General features: G+C 43.9%; 1 protein-coding gene across 1 annotated transcript; it reads right to left on the reverse strand.

Moving 5' to 3' along the window:
- Positions 1-22,034, reverse strand: deptor (DEP domain containing MTOR-interacting protein). The gene is made up of 10 exons (XM_030370437.1): positions 21,689-22,034; positions 21,375-21,467; positions 18,832-19,010; positions 17,978-18,101; positions 14,272-14,450; positions 10,602-10,781; positions 9,866-10,003; positions 7,904-7,974; positions 6,856-6,960; positions 1-2,879 (listed from the first exon to the last, which is right to left on the reverse strand). The coding sequence occupies exons 1-10, from the start codon at positions 21,700-21,702 to the stop codon at positions 2,751-2,753; spliced, it is 1,212 nt and encodes a 403-aa protein (XP_030226297.1). The 5' UTR covers positions 21,703-22,034; the 3' UTR covers positions 1-2,750.
- Positions 22,035-22,235: the final 201 nt, after the last annotated feature.

Genomic DNA, 22,235 nt, shown 5'->3' on the forward strand with positions numbered 1-22,235 from the left:
TTGAACTCAAAAACCCCAATCAAATCACATACTGATCAAACTGGTATGTTTATTAAACACATGATGAACCTGTAATACATCTGAACGTCAGAATGCCTTGAAGCTGCTTCATTAAAAACAGACTATGGTACCGTGAGATCCTTGTCTTCACCTCACTCTGATAGTGATCAAACAGCCGCGAACAGCGCTGCCTGAATGCTCAAACCCCAGCTCAACCAGTCAGGAAGAGTCTCTTTCAACACATTTGTCTAAATACATTTGGTACGTAATACAAGAAATAAGAAAAAGAGGGGAGGGAGGGGGAGGGAGAGGGAGAGAGGGAGAGGGAGAGGGAGAGAGAGAGAGAGAGAGAGACACATGGAGGAGCAGTGTAGATCAACACTAACTAGCAGCAAATTAGGATTTCTTAAGGCAAATGTTCTCAAGCTTAGCAATATATCTGATAGCTCTCCAAACTACAGTAACCCAGCAATGAACAAACTAAATACTACTTCCAAAAAGCTTATTTTACATGAATGATCCAAAATAAAAAATTAGATCCACTTTTTAGCATGAAAAACAAATGTTAAGTTTTAAATGTGGATGTTCTCATTTCAAAAGTCTCTCAAACTACTGGTTTAATGTCTTTACCATTCATGAATGAATTGCTCGCAGTATGCTATGCACAGGTTGCATTCACACAACTATTCTAGTAAAGAATAATCCAAAATCATATCAGTGATATTTCTCTCATAGGGTTAGACAATAACAAACAAATCAACTCCTTTCATCATTAAAAAAGGTATGCCTCAGCAATTATAAAAATCATCAGAACCAACTACAGAGCAAACTTAAACAAAAGATAAACTTCAAATAGGTTAGCATTGGTAAAACCGCAAAAGCAGAGTGTTGCGATTTGTGGAACTTTAACCAGAATATGCTGGAATGTATCCCAACAGCTGTAACAAAATGGAGGACGGGTTTGGCATCAGCAAACATTAAACAACCAAAACATTCAACGGTCCTATGAATAGCTTGTACAGTGTATTTGCGCACCTCACATACATAGTTGGATTTGAATTAAAAGCAAAAAAACTGAAAAAAATAATCTACCTGAATCATAAATTGCAGAAGTCCTTCTGTACCCCTCCTGTGCTCTGAACCCCCACTATGGGAGGAATCCGTTATTACCATCAACAAATAATTGCTTTATTTCCCGTCAAATTCTTAAATCCAGTTGGAGATGAATTCGTCCCCCTGAATGATTAAAGGAAATGCTAATGAACATACAAAAAATACGCTACAACGATGCTAATAGCCGCAGCATGACACTGGGAGCTAATGCTAATGCAAAAATAAAAATAAAAAAACATAAAAAAAGCTCTGTCTACATGGTGTTTATCAAGACCAATCAACTTTAGGAAGCTTTTGAATATGTAGAAAGATTTTGTTATGCTCCAATGACACGTTTACATATATTCATCCTAACAGTCAGAATTGAATATTGGATACAATAATTATCTAATTATAGCCAGCCAATTACCTGAAATGCTAAATTGACTTTTAAGTGCTTTGTTTCAAAACAAAAATCTGTCCCACAAAAGCTTTCAGATTCAGATATTTTAGATTATTTTTTGTGTGGGGGATTATTGGCTTGCAAGCCTACCACAATCAAGGATAGGAGATTTTTTTTACAAACCTGTATGAAAAAAAAAAATTGCACTACAGATTTTAAACCAATGTATTTGAAAGTGCCCAACATACAAGGACAGATAATATTGGAATTATCATTCATTTTACCATTAAATTTTACCATTAAATGAATGGCATAGGAGAACTAATGCTACTGTATAAAACCATACATTTCTTCACCGATTAAAGTTTATATAAAAAGGAACCACATCAACTATGTATAACTACTTTACAAATCTGCTCCAAAAATTCACATAACCAAGTTTTCAGAGATTTTTTTCTTTTGGATTAAGTGCTTTAGGTCTTTCTGTATGGACGTCTTTTATAAATTGATTAGAAGATTATTATGTCAAAATAGTATGCCATGTCTCAATATGAAGGGATTCCTTCGGTCTCTATTCTAATACATCGTCCCTTCAGGATTAATACTTGGGATTGACTCCGAGAGTGGAAATATCTTCGGAGCTTTTGTGGAAACTCCCCAAAACCAATCAGTGTTTTCCGGAGTGCGATACATTTGGTGACAAGCTTCAATAAAAAGCGGAACCGTCAGATCACACCTACTCCCTGTTTGTGTATATGCCCAGCAGAGGGCAGTGTGGAGCCATTTTTCCGAGGGAAGGTCAACTCAACCTTTCCACCCTGAAAGGTGAATGAGAACTTACGGTTTTGAGTACCACCAATCACAGAGAGGGGGAGGCGGCAGGAAATGCACCTTCTGAGAGAGTGAACCACAGAATACAATGAAAAGGCTATGGAGGTTTTCTATGAATCTCCATTCTTAGAGAGGAACACAATGAGCAACATTGTATGGCCTTCTGTGACCATTTACGGCCATTAAAGAGACACCAGCCTTTTACCTCATTGTTTATGGTGATTTATAAAGTTACCTGGTTTGGCGGGTCTTTTTTACCGTCTAAATACACCTTCATACGCCAGCGTTTCTTGAAAAAGATAGCATTCTGGGAAAAAAAACGATTATGGTGGTCCATAACTTTTAGTCCAGAAGGTTTTGCCAAAGGTTGCTCCCTTGAACCACCAGAAGTGCTGCCTGCCACGACATCCCCGTCGGCCATCTCTCAGCAGGACGGCTCCTCCATCACCTCCATCACCACGGTGCGGGGGCCGGTGAGGATGAGGTCGCTGACGGTGCGGTAGTCCAGGGAGAGGACGCTCTGGCCGTTCACCGACACCACGAACTGACGCACCTGGGGAGAGGGGGAATCGAGTCAGGAGCCTTTCGGCGGCGCCTTGGGTCGTGTGTTATTGTAGTGGCGTGGGCGGCACAGCAAAGGCTGTGGTCCGATAGAGAGGACACAAGGGGGTGTACAGAGGTCGTCGGGGGGGGGGGGCGTGGGTTCACACCTTTTTAACCGCAAACTACTTCTCATGCATGACGAACGAGCAAACACAAAGACGATTTCACGGGTTCTCTACAACAGCCTTCAGCCAGTTTCGCCATTTCCAAACAATCAAGGTACCTCTCCAAGGTAACGTCAAGATAACTGCTCACCCAAAATATAAGGAACGTAAACGTGCCTCACACACAAAACCTGCTTCAGTCAGCTGAGGCAGATAAATGTATTCTTCTAGATAGTCTAACTAAAAAAACAACCCAAAAAATTCAAAGTGTCGAGTTGCACCCTTTCCTAGAAATCGTTTGAACCCGTCGACACATTTGGAACAGTGTCCTAGAGACAACCTAAACAACAAGTTTGTTTAGGTGAACATGAGCATTCCGCAGCAACGCCCGAGGCCTTATCAATGTGTCTTCAGGGCTCCAACAGGGCAGCTCTGATTAAAGATAACAGACAGACATATAGACGTGTGCTTCTGGTTAAAAACCCGGTTGAAAGACTTCCTATGTTGGGTCGATACAGGGCGGCGAGATATGCGAGGTATGGGAGCCCGCAGACGCTTCTAATTCCTTCAGCGACAGTAAGGTCGCTGGTGGTTAGAAATATGGAGGACTGTCAGAGATAAGAGTCAAGGAAAGCTGAAAAGGATCGTAGTTGAGTGGGGTTCAACGTTGTGCATGTGTGTGTGTATGTATTGGCTGGTCCATGTGTGTGTGTTTCTGGTTACATGGTTTTTATGGGGGCAAGACCTGCAGTCTGTGAAAGAAGGTTGAAATTCATTCATTACGAACTTAATGAAAAGGAGCACCGATTATTAAGGTTTTCAGCTTGAAAAAAGCTCCCCCTTCAACTTGAATGCGCTTGTTCACAGAAGCAGAGGTCAAAGAGAGAAGATAGAAGGCGAGGAGAATGAGAGAGTTGGGGGGGGGTCACAGATATGTCCCGTAGAGAAAGTGCGAGTACTAATACTAGTAAATCCTTATCACATCCGATCTTCACATCATGCTCACGGTTGCACAGCGCAAACAGACTGTCCTGTACGTGAGCAGACGCAAACTCTTGCCTTCTCCTCCCTTCCCCCACCGTCTTCTTATCTTAACACTGCTTGTTCCCGGACCCCCCAGGACCTCCTTGGTTTCTCCGCTCTTTAAGAAAATGATATATTTTTAACCCCCCCCCCCCCCTCCCCTCCCTCATATCACTTCCCTTCCCGTTTCCGCCGGGCTTGCATGTTGGGCTTGGCCCCGGTCCAGCAGGACACAGAAATGCCTCACAAGCAGAGCCTTTAAGGGTTAAGTGAGGTAAGAAACATACTGTTGCATTCGGCTACAGGGTCTTGCATTAGACCCCGTAGCCGAATGCTCCCATGAGGTCTCCCCGCCCATGGGAGACCTCTAACACACTGCTCCCCCATCAGGCATGGTCCCGGGCCAGTCCTCCACGCCCCCAGCCCCGGGTTGTTTTTGTCACCACTGAACGCCTCGACCAATGCACGAGAGAGAATAAGAATTGTTTTACAACTCTGGACGCGTGACTGGAGATATTGTGTCCCAGTGACAAAACACAAGGAAGATATGGGGGCAGGAGGAAGTAGGTGAAAGAGTAAGGAGCTGTTGGAAGATGAACATAACCGCAGTATAGTTCAGTACGTGACACAATAACAGGAGCAGAACATACATAAGAAGGGGGGGAGGGATATGTTTTCCCCCCAAAGCCTGTTTCCTCTTTCTGATCGAATCGTCTTCGGCTTTTCACCGCCACCGATATCTACCAGTCCTCATGTTGCTGGCTTCTCTCTATTCCAACCATACACTGTAAATGATATGCACACAGCTTTCCTAAGCTGCCCCATTGGTTTACACAGATGCATAGGAAGAATTGGCTTCTTCACATGTTTGACGTTATGGGCACCGCCATTGCTCTTCTTTTGGATCCAGAACATTCAAGGGTCGAAATGGAATGGCCACGGCGAAAACGCATTGATAATAACAAGTAAAACGGGACCTCTAAAATAAAAAATATTAATATAGGCGATATTAAAAAATATCCATCTAAAAAGGAAGATAAAAATATCTTTATAAAATATCTATAGCCCTATACAAAAATATATTAAAGTAAAAATATATTAAAAAAGTATATCTAAATGTCTTTATAAAAAAAATCTATCTATATTTAGATATATAGATAAACAAGCTACTGAAATCAAAACAAACAAAAACATCTATTTGCTATGTACTGATTATTTTTTCATTGACTAAGAATGGACAATGGTGTTCGTTTTGCAATCATGCAACCACTGCGAGCAACCTAGAGGCCGTTAGGTGAACTACATGTTAGGCCCTTCTGCATGGGTTTCACAACCAGCTGGCTATGGCTGCCTCTTGATTATAACACACACACACACACACTCCGAGCCTATTTATACACCACTTCCCTGTTTTTTTTTTTTATAACTGGGTTGAAGTAAAGTTTAATAAAAGTAAACCTCACACCCGAAAATGTTGCCAAGTCGCTCTGTGTCGCTCAATGATCGGTCTCCTGATCCCCTTCAAAAACCCAGACCAGGTCCGCACTCATTGGTCCGGCTGGCATTAAAAACACCCGACGCGCCAGTGAACTGAAAAACACAGACACTGCAAACCACAGCGTACACATACTGTAGCTGTAATGTGTCAAACAAGCAGGACTTTCAACGTCCTCCAAGATGGTCCCATTCTGTTAAACTATACTCTTCCAATTTCAACTTCATCCTGCTGTCTCTGTGTTTCTTTTCTTTTTCCTTCAATACTTCTCTGTCCCGGCCATCCTTCCTAATCATTAGATTGGCCTCCCTACCTCCCTTCTACTTAATGCCGTGGGCTCGGTGACCGCTACTGCACTCTGCATTCCCAGCATTCCTTGCTGCCAATGTGTGTGCATGCCTTCATGCCAGCATTGTGGTGAAGTCAGGGCCTCTTCTGTTCCAAGCCGGCCTCCTCTGCTCTTCCAATCCATTTCTTGATTCAACCGGGTTTTTTTTTAACAACTTTCACTACTCAACTATCTCTTCCACCATCATTCGAAAGGTTATTAACGATGACAATCATGGTACTGTACTCGTGATTTCCATCCATCTTCACCCCTTTTTCATTCAGATCTCTTTTCTTCACCCATGCCATGCACTTAGCTTCCAACACTTTACATTTAAATGTACATTTAGGGCATTTAGCAGACGCTTTTATCCAAAGGTAAATTTGTCATAAGAAAGATCAACAATATATCGCTGTCGGTACAGTAAGGATGTTCACAGAACCAAGTGCAAAGCACCAACAATCGCTAGGTTGACCCATTCCCCGTATACAACAAAGATAGCTAGGATAAGATGCTACATAACTAGGTACTATAACTAAACACGACATACAATAAGTGCATACAGAAGTGCCAGGACGTACAACATACAACAAGTAGAAGAGGAAGGACCGGGTGGCTATGCAGTGTCTAGTGAACTCTGAACAGGTGAGTCTCGACTTTGTGTTCCTTCTTTCTGCTGCTCTGTCCTATATCCTACATCAGGGCATATACCATATAACCTATATCTTCTATGAACTATCTATCTCCTACATATAAGGTTTCTCCCTATCTCCCACTTATAACCTATGTCCCGTATACTATGTCCTACCCATACATCATATAATTATCATTTATATTCTATTCTACTTGTATCCTATAGCCTACATCCTACCTAGAACCTATTCATTGATGATACTCTCTTGACACAGTCAAGTGTCCAGGTGGGGCCAACCACGTGGGGGTCCCGGAACCCGTGCCCCCCAAAAGGGCCACCTACCTTCATCCCGGCCGCTGCCGCCGGCCCGCTGGGGTCCACCGCCTGGATGTGGCACGGCTTGGTGCCCCGCACCACGAAGCCCCAGCCCACCGCGTCCCCCACGATCTGAGGGGGTGGGGGTCATAAGCACAGCAGTGTGACAACCAGGCAGGCAATGAACACGATGAGGCGGAAAACCGATAACAATTTATGACTGGAATATTATCCCAATCTATGTGCTGAGGATTCAAAGCTGTTTGCTGAGGAATTTGACTTGGTTTGATAAAACGCAACGTTAAAGACTCATATTTAGATTATTGGTTTGAATTAAACCAAGCAGAAAATTACGGACGACTGAGGAGTTTTAATGGTGGAAGCGTTAAGCTAAGTCATGCTAGTAATTTTTTCATGCTAGTTACGATTTTCTCATCAAGACTTTCTGGTCTTCATGAACCACTCGGACGTTACAATACCTGTGCATGGTGCTGTCTCAATGCATATATTTGAGTCTCGACGTCATTAATGTTCGACGTGCACAATCAGGGGTTGAGTTTCCTGTACCTGTTCCTGTTTTAGGACTAACTGCTAGACATGGAGTCCAACCACACCAACAGGTGTGTTTCTTGACTCTTGACATTATAGTTCAGCTTATGCACATTCCGTTTAAAATGAGTCAGTGGATAGGGTTCATCTACATTCGCACACATGCACATACACACAGCTGCTATCTTCTGGATGACATGAGCTTTGTATTAAGTGACGTCCCCACACACTATCCAATATTAACCCGGGTTAATGATTATAGCAATCACTCAAACCGTATTGTGTATTTTGTCCAATGGGTGACCGAGTGTGTGGGTGTGTGTGGGTGTGTGTGCGTGTGCACAGACGAGGCGCATGTGCCGTCCCCAGAGGAAATAGGTAATCCACCGACATTTTCAGAGAGAGTAACCCCGTGTGTGTGTGTGTGTGTGTGTGTATGTGCGTACAGTGAGTAACCCTGTGTGTGTGTGTACGTACAGTAAGTAACCCTGTGTGTGTGTGTGTGTGTGTATGTGTGTGCACGTACAGTGACAGTCTTCTTTGTGAAAGCTCCTCCCGGGGCCTGGAGTTCCTCGGGGCTGATTTGTCTCTTCAAGACTACACAGAAACAGAAGAAAAGCGCACGCATCGGTTACTAGGCACACAGTTAGATCACGAGGTGTACGACACACAAACCCAACGGACGCCGTCATTTGAGAGTGGTGAGCCACACTGAGCACTTTGTTAATCAGTGTTCAAAAAAACTAAAGCCATTCACATAACCAACCCAGTTCAATTCGTTTTGAAAGCCTGGCCCGATATGGTACTGTAAAGGCACGTTATAAATAGATTTAATAGATTCGACAAATTGAAGACGAACCAAGTATAAGTGGCAGTCGTAAATAGCTACGAGTGAGTCAGTGAGTGCCAACGTGGCTTCACCGAGGCAGACAACTTCCTGACCCACTAATGAACGTTCACAACCTGCCATCAGGGCCCCTCAACATCCTCACAACCCACTCGGGTCCTCTGTGATCTCTTCTGTTCACCCATGTTTCAGGCGATTTGAGCTCTTTCTCAGGTGAACCGGAATTTTCCCGGAAAGTACAACAGACGACTGGATTAGCTGCCATCACGTCCAGCCTCGGAGGCGAGCATTGGGGCAGGCATTTTCTAATTTGAGGTTCCAGATTGGGTTGGGTTACCATGGAAACTTCCAGTTATTCAGAATCAGTTTTCATGTTAGATATTGTATTGGGTGTTATTTAGGCGTGTAAAGATCCAATGGAGACATTTCAGACAGTGTTTATGTGGTTCTGCATGGAACATAAGGGTCAGTGTAGAACTCTTGAGACATTACGCATCGATGGAAGAAAAGCCAGTAAGCTCGCAAGACGCACAACAGCGCATTTTGTCCAGGACAATTGCGTCTGCAGGGATGAGGCAGATGAGGGAGGGATTACAGAGACAACTCACCTGATTTTGGGTCTATTAAAGACCACTGTGACGTGCGGGAAAGCCAACATTGGCCTACGTGATCAATATAAATGAATAGCAATACTGGGAATTTACACCGGCATCGGCTTGTGTGATGAAAATAACACTAGACTATATTACAATATAGAATCAGAGATGAAGCAGAATGGAAGAGAGTGAGCCAGTCTATCTACACCGACCGACAGAAAGTGATCCTCCCACTTGAATAACCTCTACATCTGGATGTTGGATGCTGTAACACAATGTTAAGGTCACAGCAACAGCCTTGGATAGTGAGTGTGTGAGTTTGAGTGTGTTTGCGTGTGTGAGACATTGCTTTCATTCCTTTCCTGCCTATTGTTACTTTCGGTTGGCCAAGGCCCAGAACGAAACTTGGGAAGGAACCGAATTACACATCAAAGACCAGGTAAACGCGCACACACACACACACACACACACACACACACACACACACACACACACACACACACACACACACACACACACACACACACAGTTAAAGGTCAAGGATGCTTCATTGGGCAGAGGGGCCTCGCAGTAGGAGGGCCCTTGAGCTAGAGGGGCCTCCACTTCTGCTTTTGTGTGCGCGTGTGCACGAGATGCCAGGCCACAACATTAAGCTGTTGTTGATCAGTCTTTACCCCTCAGGGGACCTGTTGAATGCATGATGTGTGTTTGTGAAACTGACTACTGTGTACTATCGTTTTTCTCCAAATGCAGAAAAACTGAATTCTTGCTACAAAACAGTGCATTTAATTTAAATATAATAATAATAATAACAATAACAATAATAATAATAATAATAATATCATAATGTTTTTTTATAAATGAAGGGGTAAGGGGTAAGGGGCGTCCCCTTACCCCTTACCCCTTTCAAAACAAGGAGGAGGGGTAAGGGGAAGGGGTAAGGGGTAGAAATGGGCTTGGGCCTAAATTGTACCCCTGAGTGTGAGTGTGAGTGTGTGTGTGTGTGTGTGTGTGTGTGTGCGTGTGCCCCCCCCTTCCCTCTCACCAGACTTGGGGTTGAAGAGGACGGGGGGGCTGCTGCTGAGGGTGGGGCTGCTGCTGTAGTAACCGCTGGAGCCACAGCTGCTGCTCATGCTGCTGCGCCGCGCCCCCACCACCACCTTGATCTCCTTGGTGGGGCTCACTGCAGGGTGGGGGGGGGGGGGGGGGGGGGGGGGGGGAGAAGATAAGACGTTAGCGTTAATCCTGGGAGGGGGATTCAGTTGTTACGCCGGGAGCACACAGAGCACATATTTGGTTTCATATCTGTTTCAAGGAAAAGCACAGAAAGCGTGGAAGTAGCGCTCTCTCACTGCGTAGAGGAACCGATTCTATTTTGGAAACATCGAAAATTAAAAAAAAAGGTGACGTATCACACCACCAGGTTACAAGCCGTTTTTCAAAATCTGCCCCTTGTGACGTCACAAGTGGGTTGGCACACCTCTTGGTGGACACGCCCACTTGTGATGTCACAGGGGGCAGATTTTCAAAACGGCCTGAAACGGCTAGGTGGTATAAGATGTAACCTTTAAAATAATATTATTTTGAGTCCGTCCCGCCCGTCCGCGTGCCTCGGGACATACAACAAATAAACAAACGCTAGAATAGGAATACAATACGTACACAAAAATAAAGTACAACAATAATCCCAACAATACATCAAGAAATGTTAAACAGCTAGAACGTATGGCAGGCTGCGGAGTGCCATCCCTGCTGATCCCCTGACTGCGGATCACACCCACCAGAGAGGAAGCTGGTGTTGCCCCCGTCGGAGTTCTGCTTCCGCAGGCAGAAGGGGCTGTCGTGGCTCTCTGGGATCCGACCGCGCTCGGCCAGCAGCTCCATCAGCCGCCTGCGCCGGCGGAAGTTCATCCTGAACTGGTACAGCAGGGGCCCGTCGCTGAAGTGGTGCTTATTGCTCACTGGAGAGGTGGTGGCGGTGGTGGTGATGGAGGTGGTGGTGGTGGTGGAGGTGGAGGTGGTGGTGGTGGTGGAGGTGGAGGTGGTGGTGGAGCGGGAGCGAAAGACGGCGGAAAGAGACGAAAAGGAAGGAGAAAAGTTAGCAGACTTTAGGGGAGTAGTATAGGCTTAGTTAGGGTTCCACGTCGACGCAACGCATGGGGGTCTTACGGAGCCATTACGTCCCTGCGGACCCTCCTTGCGTAACCTTGCGTCAAAGCGACGCAGCAGCAAAAACTGTGAATGGACCGCCAACGTACACCCGACACAGAACCAAAACAGGTTCACCACGGCGTCGAAGCGACTGCTTGGTCATTGCGTTGCGTCAACATGGAACCATAACGAAGCCATAAGAGAAAAAATTATTACAGCAACACAGTGTATGGAATGGACACAAAAAAAAACAATAAAAGCAGATCTCAGGTTAAATGCTGGTACCCTTACCATACAAGCTGTGGGTTAAATTGTAGCGATTGCTTACCGTTGAGACCTCTTTTGACCCCTTTACAGAGGTTGTAACCCATTTTCAGTACGAGCTCTGTTTAACCAAGTGTACCGAGTGGTGTCATGTGGGGGTTGTTTGTCTATTATTCAGATTGACCGTTTGACAGTATGTCATCAGAATGGTTTTGCACAGCCAAACAAGAAGGATTTAGTTGTATTTTGAGCAGTGTGTGTGTGTCTTTCTTCTGTTAAATCTGCTCTGAATTTAAATGCGTTTTTCCTGAGTTTCAGCTGCTTGTGTTCTGTTTCAATAATGCAGGCTAATGTAAATGACAGCCTACCTGGCAGGAGAAGCGGAAAGTGTTTAAAAAAACAAAAAGAAGGTACCATGCTGATAGGCTGGTGCTGGTGATGGGGACATTCTCAACACCACCCACAACAAAGTGGACTCATCTGGAGCTGCCAAGCTATTGTTCCACTGTGTACTCTCTCCCTCTCCCGTTCTCACTCACTCACTCTCACTCCATGATGAATAAACATCGTTTTATCGCTTTATACGTCGGTCACGTATGTTTACTCTCCGCGACGCGTGTGCCAACAGCAGGCGATCCGCTTTAAGGTGTCCTTGAGCAACACAGACCTTTGTCCCCCGCTGGTACAATAAACCCTCCACCAAATGTTCCAGCTGACCACGACTACACTCAATGTGAGCACAGTGTCGTTTTGGAAACCGCAACGGACACAAAAGGTGTAATAAACATGCTCCTGTCACAGATTATCATATTGGATTGTACCATTGAAGGATATATTATATGATTAGCCTCATTCATTGTTTTACAAATAATGTTACATTTAAATTAAAAACATTTGTCTTTAACAACGGAAACCAAAATTTAAAAAAACCATGCTATAACCGACGCTTTTATCTTATTGTTAATGTACTGTCCTGTTCACACAGGACAATACGTACCAGTTGAAATATGACGACGGCTAGTGAGAAGATCAGATATATTGTGGGAGAGTTAAGAGGGGGCTGGCTGCCAAGATTCAGGACGTTTCGGGGAGTCGCTTTCCCTGAGAAGAAGAATGATGTGCCAACACAGCCTGCTCCAACCAGCTGGGCCTCTGCCAGGTTTACACACAACTCAACTGGACTCAACCCACAAGAAGCACTCCAGCACTATAGCAAATATAGCTTCAGATCACACTTCTACCATAGCTGTAGAGCTTCAGATCACCCTCCTACCATAGCAGTAGAGTTTCAGACCAGCTTCTACCATAGAAGTAGGGTTTCAGATTCAACTCCTACAATAGCTGTAGAGTTTCAGATCAGGCTACAACCATAGAAGTAGAGTTTCAGATCACACTTCCACCACAGCAGTAGAGTTTCAGATCACCCTCCTACCATCGCAGTAGCGTTTCGGACCAGCTTCTACCATAGCAGTAGCGTTTCACCTCAAACTCCTACTATAGCAGGAGCGTTACAGCTCAACTCTCGCAGCATCATTTAGGACAGAAGGTCATGGATCACGTCTCCAGTATCAGTCTGGGCTGCAGATAGCTCACGGCGCTGTGGGTTTGGCAGGCGTGACGGCACCGGGTGTTCCGTAAGGCGGCATGCCCCAGAACGATGGCAAACAGCGAGGGCAGAGTGCTTTTCTTTGGTGCCTGATACGGCACAAAGAAAAGCAGGTTTTGGACGCCACCCATCTGTCAATACCGTAGATCGAAGTAGGAGGCAGCCGTCGCAGTTTTAAACCACATTTCCCTGTTCGCAATGTGACCTATAAATGAATACATTTGCAGTGATGTTGCTAGGTACGCGTCCTGCGTCCCTGACGCATTAAAATCTGAAAGGACGCACTAAACTCACTATCCATGCGTCCCGGGGACGCATCTCATTTTCCCCATGAAAAACGATACATTGTGAACATTAAACAACTCGTGTTTAATCACAGTAACTGGCCAAAGAAACCTTCTTGTGAGCAGATCGGACAAGCGCTGTTTCAACCCACTGCGCATCTACTTGGCGCAGACGTGATCCCCTGTACAAAGTATCGCGACATGCTAATTTAGCCGCTACCAAAACAAATAGCTCGTCACCGCTGATTTCATTTCAACAATTAAAAATACGAACTTCATAGTAAATAAACCCACGTTTCCACTGCTCGATGCTGTGCTCATTCGTGTCGAATGAGCAAATCAAACAGGATTTTTTTGCAATCCTTCTGATTGAATATATGTACATTTATGACAAAATCGTGAGGACTAGGCTTGTGACACACACACACACACACACAAATGTGGCGCTCGCGCGGTAATAGCTCATTGGCGCCACCTAGTGATCATTATGTGCAAATGCACAGCCTCTCATTAAAATGACTTAGGGGTCATTTGACCCCTCTTGCGGCGCTAGGAGTAAGTAAAAATGGCCCGGCGTTTCTAGTGTTAAACATGAACGGTTGAGTACTCCAGCTCTAACCATATCATACCACCATCAAGGAGTTTAACACTATTAATTTAATTTAAGAAATAGAATAATAATAAAAAAGAAACACATTTTTTAAACTGGGGAATCGACTCGGGACCCATTGAATTTCTCAGGGACCCACCCAACTCGCCACCTGTGGGTCCCGGGGACTCACTACATTGAAAACCTATCAACATCACTGCATTTGATTTGACATATGCAAGAATGTTTGTGCGGAATTAGAGTGGAACTTCACATTTTGCGTTTTGAGTACACTTTAGGTACATGAACCTCAAAAACCTTCCGGTTCTCAAGTGTGTCTGAGACGTGTGACTGTAGTGTGTTAAAATGCTGAGATCAGCAGCGCTACAAAGCAGCCCAAACACAACAATGCTTTTATTGTGCGCTTCTCTGTGGAAGTGAACCGCAGATTGTCATTGGGAAGCAACATGGCTGCTCATGTCGAGTTGCTAACCAAAAAAACTGGGGAGGGGGGGGGGAAGCATAGCCTGCGTGTTACCATGACGCACACCCCTCACCGTGTTGGATGATGCCGTGTTCTAGAAGTCTCCGGCCTAGCTGCTCTGCCTCCTGTCTGGTCGCGATCTCTCCCTCCTGCAGCAGCCAATCGATGAACTCGGAGGCCACCAAGGTCTGTTCATAGGCCCCGTCCTCCTCCTCCCTGGTCTGCAATAGGTTGTTCTCCATGTTCATCAGCCTGTGGGAGAGAAAGACGGTTGATCATCCAATCACCACCAAGAACACGTAAAAATACATTTAAAAAACAAGAAATTGTGTTCTTTGCTTTTACATCCATTAGTCGGCCCGATGCTGAAAGTGGATGGTATGCAACTTATTCCCCCAGTAGACACTCGACTAAAGTGGATTTTCACCATTTAAAACAAAATGAATCATGTTGAAAGATTAAATGTTTACTTTAGGTCGGTTTCTCCAGATAATGTAAATAGAGAGACGGAGAACTAGAACAACCAGCTTTTTTATTTTGTCTGGGACCTTGTGTGCTAAAGCAACATGTCCAGGCTTGACCCCGCTACCCAAGTTCACACAACCAGGCACAAGTGCTAGCTTCATAGCTAACCGGGTATAGCTACTAATGTTGTATTCTTAATGTATTCCTTCATAGCGAACATTCAACACATATCATCACTAAAACTTCCATATCCAAAAGTTTAAATAGTTATATAGACTGTATTACTCTAGGGTTAAGGAGCCTTATTTATTTGATGACAAGGATTTATTTTGTACCTTGCATCCCTTGGATAATTGCGGTTACAGCTGGTCTGACTAGAACTGACATGGCAACAGTTCAATATTTCCTCAGTTAATTTAGTGCAGTTGTCTGTAATCTAGCCTGGCCCAGCCTTATCAACCAGTCTGCTCAGTGAACCAGGCAGCCTAAACAACAGGCAGCAACCCTGGATATGGCTTTAGTCAATTTGTTTAAAATCTAATTTCCTGAACAGAAGCAAAAAAAAGCAGCATTGATGTCAAGCAAGGGAGTGGGTGATGGACTTTATACAAGAAGATTGTGGTTTTCAGTGGAAGGACTACCACAATAAGTGAAGCCTGAGGTGGAATTATTAAGAAATGTGTGATACTGCCGAATATTACGCAAGATAAAGATGGGGAAATGATTTGGGGATTTTTGGTTTAAAATAGGGAACTAATTAATACTGTATACTGACCTTGGCAAAAACTGAGTTGTACTTATATTTCTCAACTTCAACAATCAAAATAAAAAAACATATGTTTAATATTTATTAAACTCAAATATTAATATTTAAAACCGTCATTTCAGGTAGGTTGAACAATGCATTGCTTTGACTTAGCCCCACTTAGGAATCACTGATTTAGTACCAATCCCTCCGTCATGAATCTAAAGTGGTGATCTCAAAGACTTCTGTTTCGTTCTCTTTGCCGACACCTAAGATCTATTTTTCCCCAGGGATCCAAACAGTCTTGTCGACAAGTTCATAACCTTCATCAATCTGCAAATACAAGGGCTTTCATCAGTGAGCTAGGCTCAATAACTTCATTGTGTCATCTCATTCAGCGATAGATAGTGATTTAACAGATCTTTATTTCCAGGAAAGATCTATGAAAATACCACATAATTGAATATTTCATTTTTGATACATAACTTATGGACCTCTGGACACGCTCTACAGTTTCAACCGAGTGGCTTAAAGCCCTTCCCTTCAGAGGGGGATTCATGCTGACGATGTCAGCAGTAGTTGGTACACGGTGCTGCATGCCTCACCAATGCAAAAAGCTGCACTCATCGGTATAAAATGAACCACGTCCCCTTCGCCCGCACACACCCAGCATCACCAAACGTGTTCTGCGATATAAAAAGTTCACACACTGCAGAAACTATTAACAGCTCTCTGTATTTATGAGACGGATGCAGACTTCATGGCAGTCGACGGGATGGTCACAACATGAGGTCCTTGAACAACGCGATAAAAATCATTTCTCTGCTCAACAAGTCTCTATCGGCCCGGCTTGAACAATACGTCGTAAAAAGGTGACGTTTCAAACCAGGTCTTTGCATTCCAATAATAGACACTCGCAGTTGGATAAAAGCATTAATGGCACGTATCTAGGACGACCCGATACGAGTGGCACGGCATGCTGCCATGGCCTACATTAGTAGTCCGAGGACAATCCAGTGAGCTAGCGGCCGTAGCCGGTGAGCAGGCAGCTCTCCAGCCACGTGTAGTAAAGACACTTTGATCCTGTTTTAGTCTGAATATTTAAAATCTTGAATACTACATTTTGGACTGTGAGCCTAAAAGCATCTTATCTTGCATTTATCTTTTAAGATCGACTGGGAGACTGAATTAAACAACATTTAACGAATAGGAGGAGAAAATAGGGTGGTTTTTCTAAGATGTTCCCCCTTGAATCGATAAGAGAAGGCAGTATAACAACTTTGATTTACACAGTCGTTTTTAATGATTTTATTTTTCTGCATGTGTGACAATGACAGACGTCAAGACTCTAATGGCTGCCATAGCAATGGAGACAGATGGTGTTCTTTTTCTATCGGTTCAAAATAGATTTTCCCCTCGGGGCTACATGCTCATACTCGTCAACATATAGTTAGCCAATACCACAGATGTAATACATGCATTGGCATTATCTCAAAAACAGAGACACAAACACACACACACAGAGACACAAACACACACACACACAGAGACACAAACACACACACACACAGGCCTGTCCAACCAGATGTGTTGAGGAAGAACATCTACCATTGTGCTCTCACTGAACAGCCATAATCCTTTATCATAGCAAGTTTTGTCATCGTTAGTTCAGTAATGGTGATATTTCTATAGGTTTGGTGACTCTTTAAATATTTCCGTTTCTGTATGTAGATGTTTCCAACATGGGTATCTTTTGTTATACTTGTATTGCTCAAACTGAGTTTACTTAAGAGCTGTGACCCTGGCTGCAGCAGCTCTGGGAGGATCTCAAGGCAAGCGGCCATTGCGTCTGGAGAGTGGGGTTGTTTGTGTGTTTGTCCCCTGATGCACCATGGCGATTACATAAACAGACACGAAAGAGAGCTGAGACTGGCTCTTATCATAATGTCCCAGCTAACAACTACACACGTCTGTGCGTGTGTGTGACTTTACTTAAATGGTATTTTGAAACACTTGATCATCATTTGGGACATTCGATTATTTTAAGTGATTAGTTTGAAGCCTAGGCACTCAGAGGTCATGAAAAGAAGATTGTAAAAAATAACATTAGGTACAACTTTTAAATGTATATATTCAGTTTAAAGTGGTGTGTTTATCTATACTATGGAGCCATTGGGCACTAAAAGATTGACAAGATAGAGAAGGAGACAGAGAACCGTGAGAGGGAGGGACTTTAGAGGAGAAGGAGAGATAATCCTTGGGGATATAAGCAACATCATCCATTTCCGGTGAAATAAACAAAAACATCCATCCGAAAAAAATATATAGAGATAAAAAGCAGGCATAAGCAGTAGCCTCTGTCATCACACTAGAGGGCTCATGAGTCACCTGTTGTTATTGTGGACAGGGTGTTCAACTTCCTAAAAAGGCGGCGCACACACATTTGACATCAACCCATCCACTAGATTTAGCACTTGTGCTTACATTTTCCAATAAACAATTGACGTCAAATGCGTGCGTGCATGCGTACATGAGTGTGGGTGTGTGTGTGTGCGTGTCTTTGACATACTTCTCATAAATCCTCTGTCCCCTCATAAAGACCTTGGCCTCATGGTCCAAGGGGAAGGTCCCATCATCTTTCCGGAAGCGGTAAAACAATTTCAGGTCTTTGAATTCCCTGTGCTCGTCACATACTGAAAATCAAACAAATGTGTCAGGCACGAAGAAACACACACACACACACACACACACATAGTTATTTTATGATCCATCAAAATACAAAGTAAAATAAAAAGGATCTACTTGGTCTTTGTCTGACTTTAAAGTATAGAACAAAGCAGGAGTGGAACAACATACCAAATCCCATGTTACAGGATTCGTAATACTATTACAATTAACTAAGTATAAAGAAAACGTTGCTGTTAAAAATATCGAATATATCGAATATCTACTTAAGCCCCGTCCATACGGAGACGATTTTTTGGTGAAACCGGAGCCGGCCATTTCTGAAACCACCCTCGGAGGTGGTTTCAGAGCTATCCGGATCTATGCGGTTTCGCATACAGCGCGCAGGCTTGATGCGCTCCACTTTTTTCGGGGAGAACCAGCGCCTTGAATATTTACTACAGCGTTTCTACAGCTCGTTGCGGTTTCGCAATGACTCCATCTTTACGAGCTAGCAATCCATCCAGTGGTATCAGTTGCCGCACATTTATTTGTGTAACTATTATTTACGCATCTGTGAAAGAATAACAGTGAACCTAACAGAAACACTGGAACATTATCTGGCCTCCGTTGGAGATGTTATGTGATAAGTCTACCATTGCTGGATTCGGTGCAACTCGGTTATGTCAATATTCCCCATTTTGTGTGGATCTCAGAGCAACATGAGCAAACAGTCCTAACGTCTCCACCCAGCCGTACCGTGGTGAACGATGCTCTGGTCCAGCAGCTTCTGCATGATCCTGATGGCCGTGTCTCTGTCCGAGGCCTCCTTGTGTTCCATTAGCCAATCGATGAGCTCCTTGGCAACGAAACAGTTGGGGTAGGTTCTTAGGTGGTGTCGACGATCTTTGATCACCTTCGCTTCGTGGAGCCGCAGCCTAAGATACACAACACGTGTCGAAAGGAAGGGTGATGTATAAAGTACACACATTAAGAGGGTGCTCCGATTAAGGACAGACGTTTTAAGGAAAATGTAAAAGCTTATGTATTATGGTTGATAATACATTTATGGAATAATGTAGCATAAAATGTCTGCCTCCCCCGTCAATAATATGTAAACATATATTTTTGCACCAACCTTTCTACTATTAATGTTTTTATTTTCGACATATTTTCTGCATAGTTGTTTTATTTTTTATGCCTTTTAATTCTGGTGATCTGAATTTTTTGCTGTGACACCTGCATTTCCTATCCGATATTAATAATATATCTTATCCACCGCTTAACTAAATCAAGCGTTTACATGATGCATGTATTCCTTCCCATTATTGCAGCCAATGGTTAAGGTAGAAGAAAACCACTTTCTGTCCCACACAGTGTGACCTCTTCCTGACCCAAGTAAAACAGCCCATCTCCGGCCTGGGCCAAATTCTCTGCCGGTAGCTCCTCCGCGGCTAGCTCCGCGGCGGAGGGCAGCCTCACTAAGGATTAGCACCGACCGCCTGCCTTGCATCTGGCCGGGCCAGACCAACACCAGTAATAACACCCCTGCTACTAAATCCTCCTTCCTCCTGAAGCCAGATGTAGAGTTTCATGTTTACATTTTCTACATGTACACTCTCCTTTGCGCCTTAGAAAATTGTGCGGCTTTGCCCCCAACGAAATATGTCATTGTGATCATTAGCTATTTGTAATCATCTGAATCATTAGATTAAACACAAGGTCAATGAAGTGGAAATCAATTGAACAATGCAACGGTTTAATTTACAAAGTACATTGCAAGTCATAGCCACTGTCGTGCAGACAATCCTAACAACCTATCAGCAAACATCCTAGTTTTGCAAAGCAGACAGAGCATGAAATGCAACAAGGTCTACATTTAGAAAAAAACATTTAGAAAAAAAAACATAAGCATACCCCACCCTTCTAAAATACACTAACATTAAGCTAGTGTGCACACACTCAGTGTAGCATGCGCAACAACGAGGCATCGACCATTTGTAGCTAGGCATCAATTAAACATGTCCTGTTCTTGCTTTTAGTATGATTCATTCATTCATTCATTCATTCATTTTGATAGCCCAGATTTAATCAGTGCTTCCGTCCTGTATCGGCTGGGTCGGGACAGTTACATATGTATTTACAGAACACACGGGCTACTTGGCTGCCTCTTATCAGGGCATTGTTATCAGGGGCAGTTAAGGTGGCCTCGTGGGTCCAAGGCGTGATACAAGGCTCCGACCATGGCACAGACCGCGGAACGCCTAGCCATCCTCTCAAATCCCAATTGATACCAATATTGCTTTTTTGTGGGATTTGGAGTGTCTCTTCAATATTGACTTCAAACTGGTCTAAACTGCTGGCAGAGTCGGGGATGGAGCCGGAGGAGTATACCTGTGTGAGGCACTCATGTGGTAGTGGTGCACAGTATGCACCTCTACACAGCGGTGACGGTAAAAAAAACACATAAGGCGGCTACTGAGTGACAGCTGTCAGCTTGTCTTCACTGCCCCCCTCTCTGGAGTTTGCCCCAGGAAAAGTAAACTGACAGAACACAATCTCTTGGAAGCTTGGGACAGCCACCCCTACTGAAAAAAACTGCTTTATTCCTGCCAGCTGGGAGGTATAAAACACACATGCACACGCACACGAAAGATAGCCTGTACTACACAAGTGGAGGTCATTGAGTGTGAATTGAATGATTATTGAATGGCCAATGCATGCGTTAAAGTTAAACTTGGATGTATCCAATCAATAGTTTCAACTTGTAGCGTCTGCAGTGGACTGAATAAACACAACATTGGCATGGCCACTGCATGCGTTAAAGTTAAACTTGGATGTATCCAATCAATAGTTTCAACTTGTAGCGTCTGCAGTGGACTGAATAAACACAACATTGGCATTTAGTGACGGGTTTACGGTTACAATACAATGGCGCTGCAGTGTTACGCAAGCCGTAGTCCTTGGCTTGCAGCGGATAGTGAATGCATACATACATGCATGGTATGTATGTATGTAGCCGTGGTGAACTGAATGGGAGGGGCTTGTGCGTAACGTATGGACGCCTTTGTTTGACTGCAGCATTGGGGTTGGGTAGTACTCAACGTCGACGTTCAGCTCCTTTAATCTACATTCTGTGTAAAATTCATTGAATGCATTCGTGTTCAATGCTAAGCGTATGCACAGCGCTGGGCGTTTTAAATGCAGAAATCTTTAAATGAACCCCTGAAACACCATTCGGGACAGAAAAACATGTGTTTTTTTTCACCGTATAAACGTTTGTTTTTTTGTGGTCAGCCTACCTCAGCTGTTCTCCAGTGACCAGCACCTCGGCCATGCGCTCCAGCTCGGCAGCCTTCTTTTGCATCGTGTTGCCGATCCCATCCATTATTTCTCTGTCAAAAACATGTCCACGTTAAAAAAAACAAATGACGCAGAAAATTTGCATCGTGTGAGAACTTGTTTTATGTCTGACAGCCTGACACATGATGTGAAACGCACACCATGGCCAATAAATAACTAGTTTTCATTCTGACAGATGGGATTTCTTAACACTAAATCAGAGCGGCATTGGGTGGTGCAGAGGTTACATGTGTAGAATCGTTAAAGGTCTTACCTTTGCAGTACCATCGGAAGATAAGTCGTCTTCAGTATTTAACTTCTGGATTAGGTTATATTACATTCCAGACCACGATTGAAGCAATGCACACGCTCACAAGTGACAGCTATAGCAGTCCTATTTGCCAATGAACCATTTGCAGTATTCCATTGAAACCAGGCAAATAAACGGAGCAGCAACTTCTTTTTTTACAGTGTAGACACAATGCGGTTCATGTTAATGAACTGTTTTAAAAAGCAGTCTACCCGCTGACTGATACATTACGTCGTGTGTGTTTTTCACACCCCACAGGATGAATACATGCTTTTCACCCACCGCTCACTAATTCACATCCACAAAGCCACAGCATTGGGAGGATTCAGATGTCGTCATGGGGGAGGCAACCAGAAGGGCGGAGACACGGACCGGAGAAAAGTTAGGACTGGTTGGACTAATAATTGTACACAACATGTTATGCACTGTTGTTGAATTGCTATTCGTAGATCGATGTGCGTTTATTCGCCTTAACATTATTCAGAATAATAACATAAAACGTTGGGCACCG

The sequence above is a fragment of the Gadus morhua genome, chromosome 11 (genome assembly GCF_902167405.1).
Source record: "Gadus morhua chromosome 11, gadMor3.0, whole genome shotgun sequence".
Taxonomy (NCBI): domain Eukaryota; kingdom Metazoa; phylum Chordata; class Actinopteri; order Gadiformes; family Gadidae; genus Gadus; species Gadus morhua.

Excerpts from the sequence above, each read along its gene's own strand:
- deptor (XM_030370437.1), bottom strand. Across the intron at positions 14,451-17,977 it reads GGACAGAGGATTTATGAGAA|GCTGATGAACATGGAGAACA; the intron begins GTATGTCAAAGA and ends TCTCTCCCACAG. Across the intron at positions 10,782-14,271 it reads ACACGGCATCATCCAACACG|TGAGCAATAAGCACCACTTC; the intron begins GTGAGGGGTGTG and ends CCACCTCTCCAG.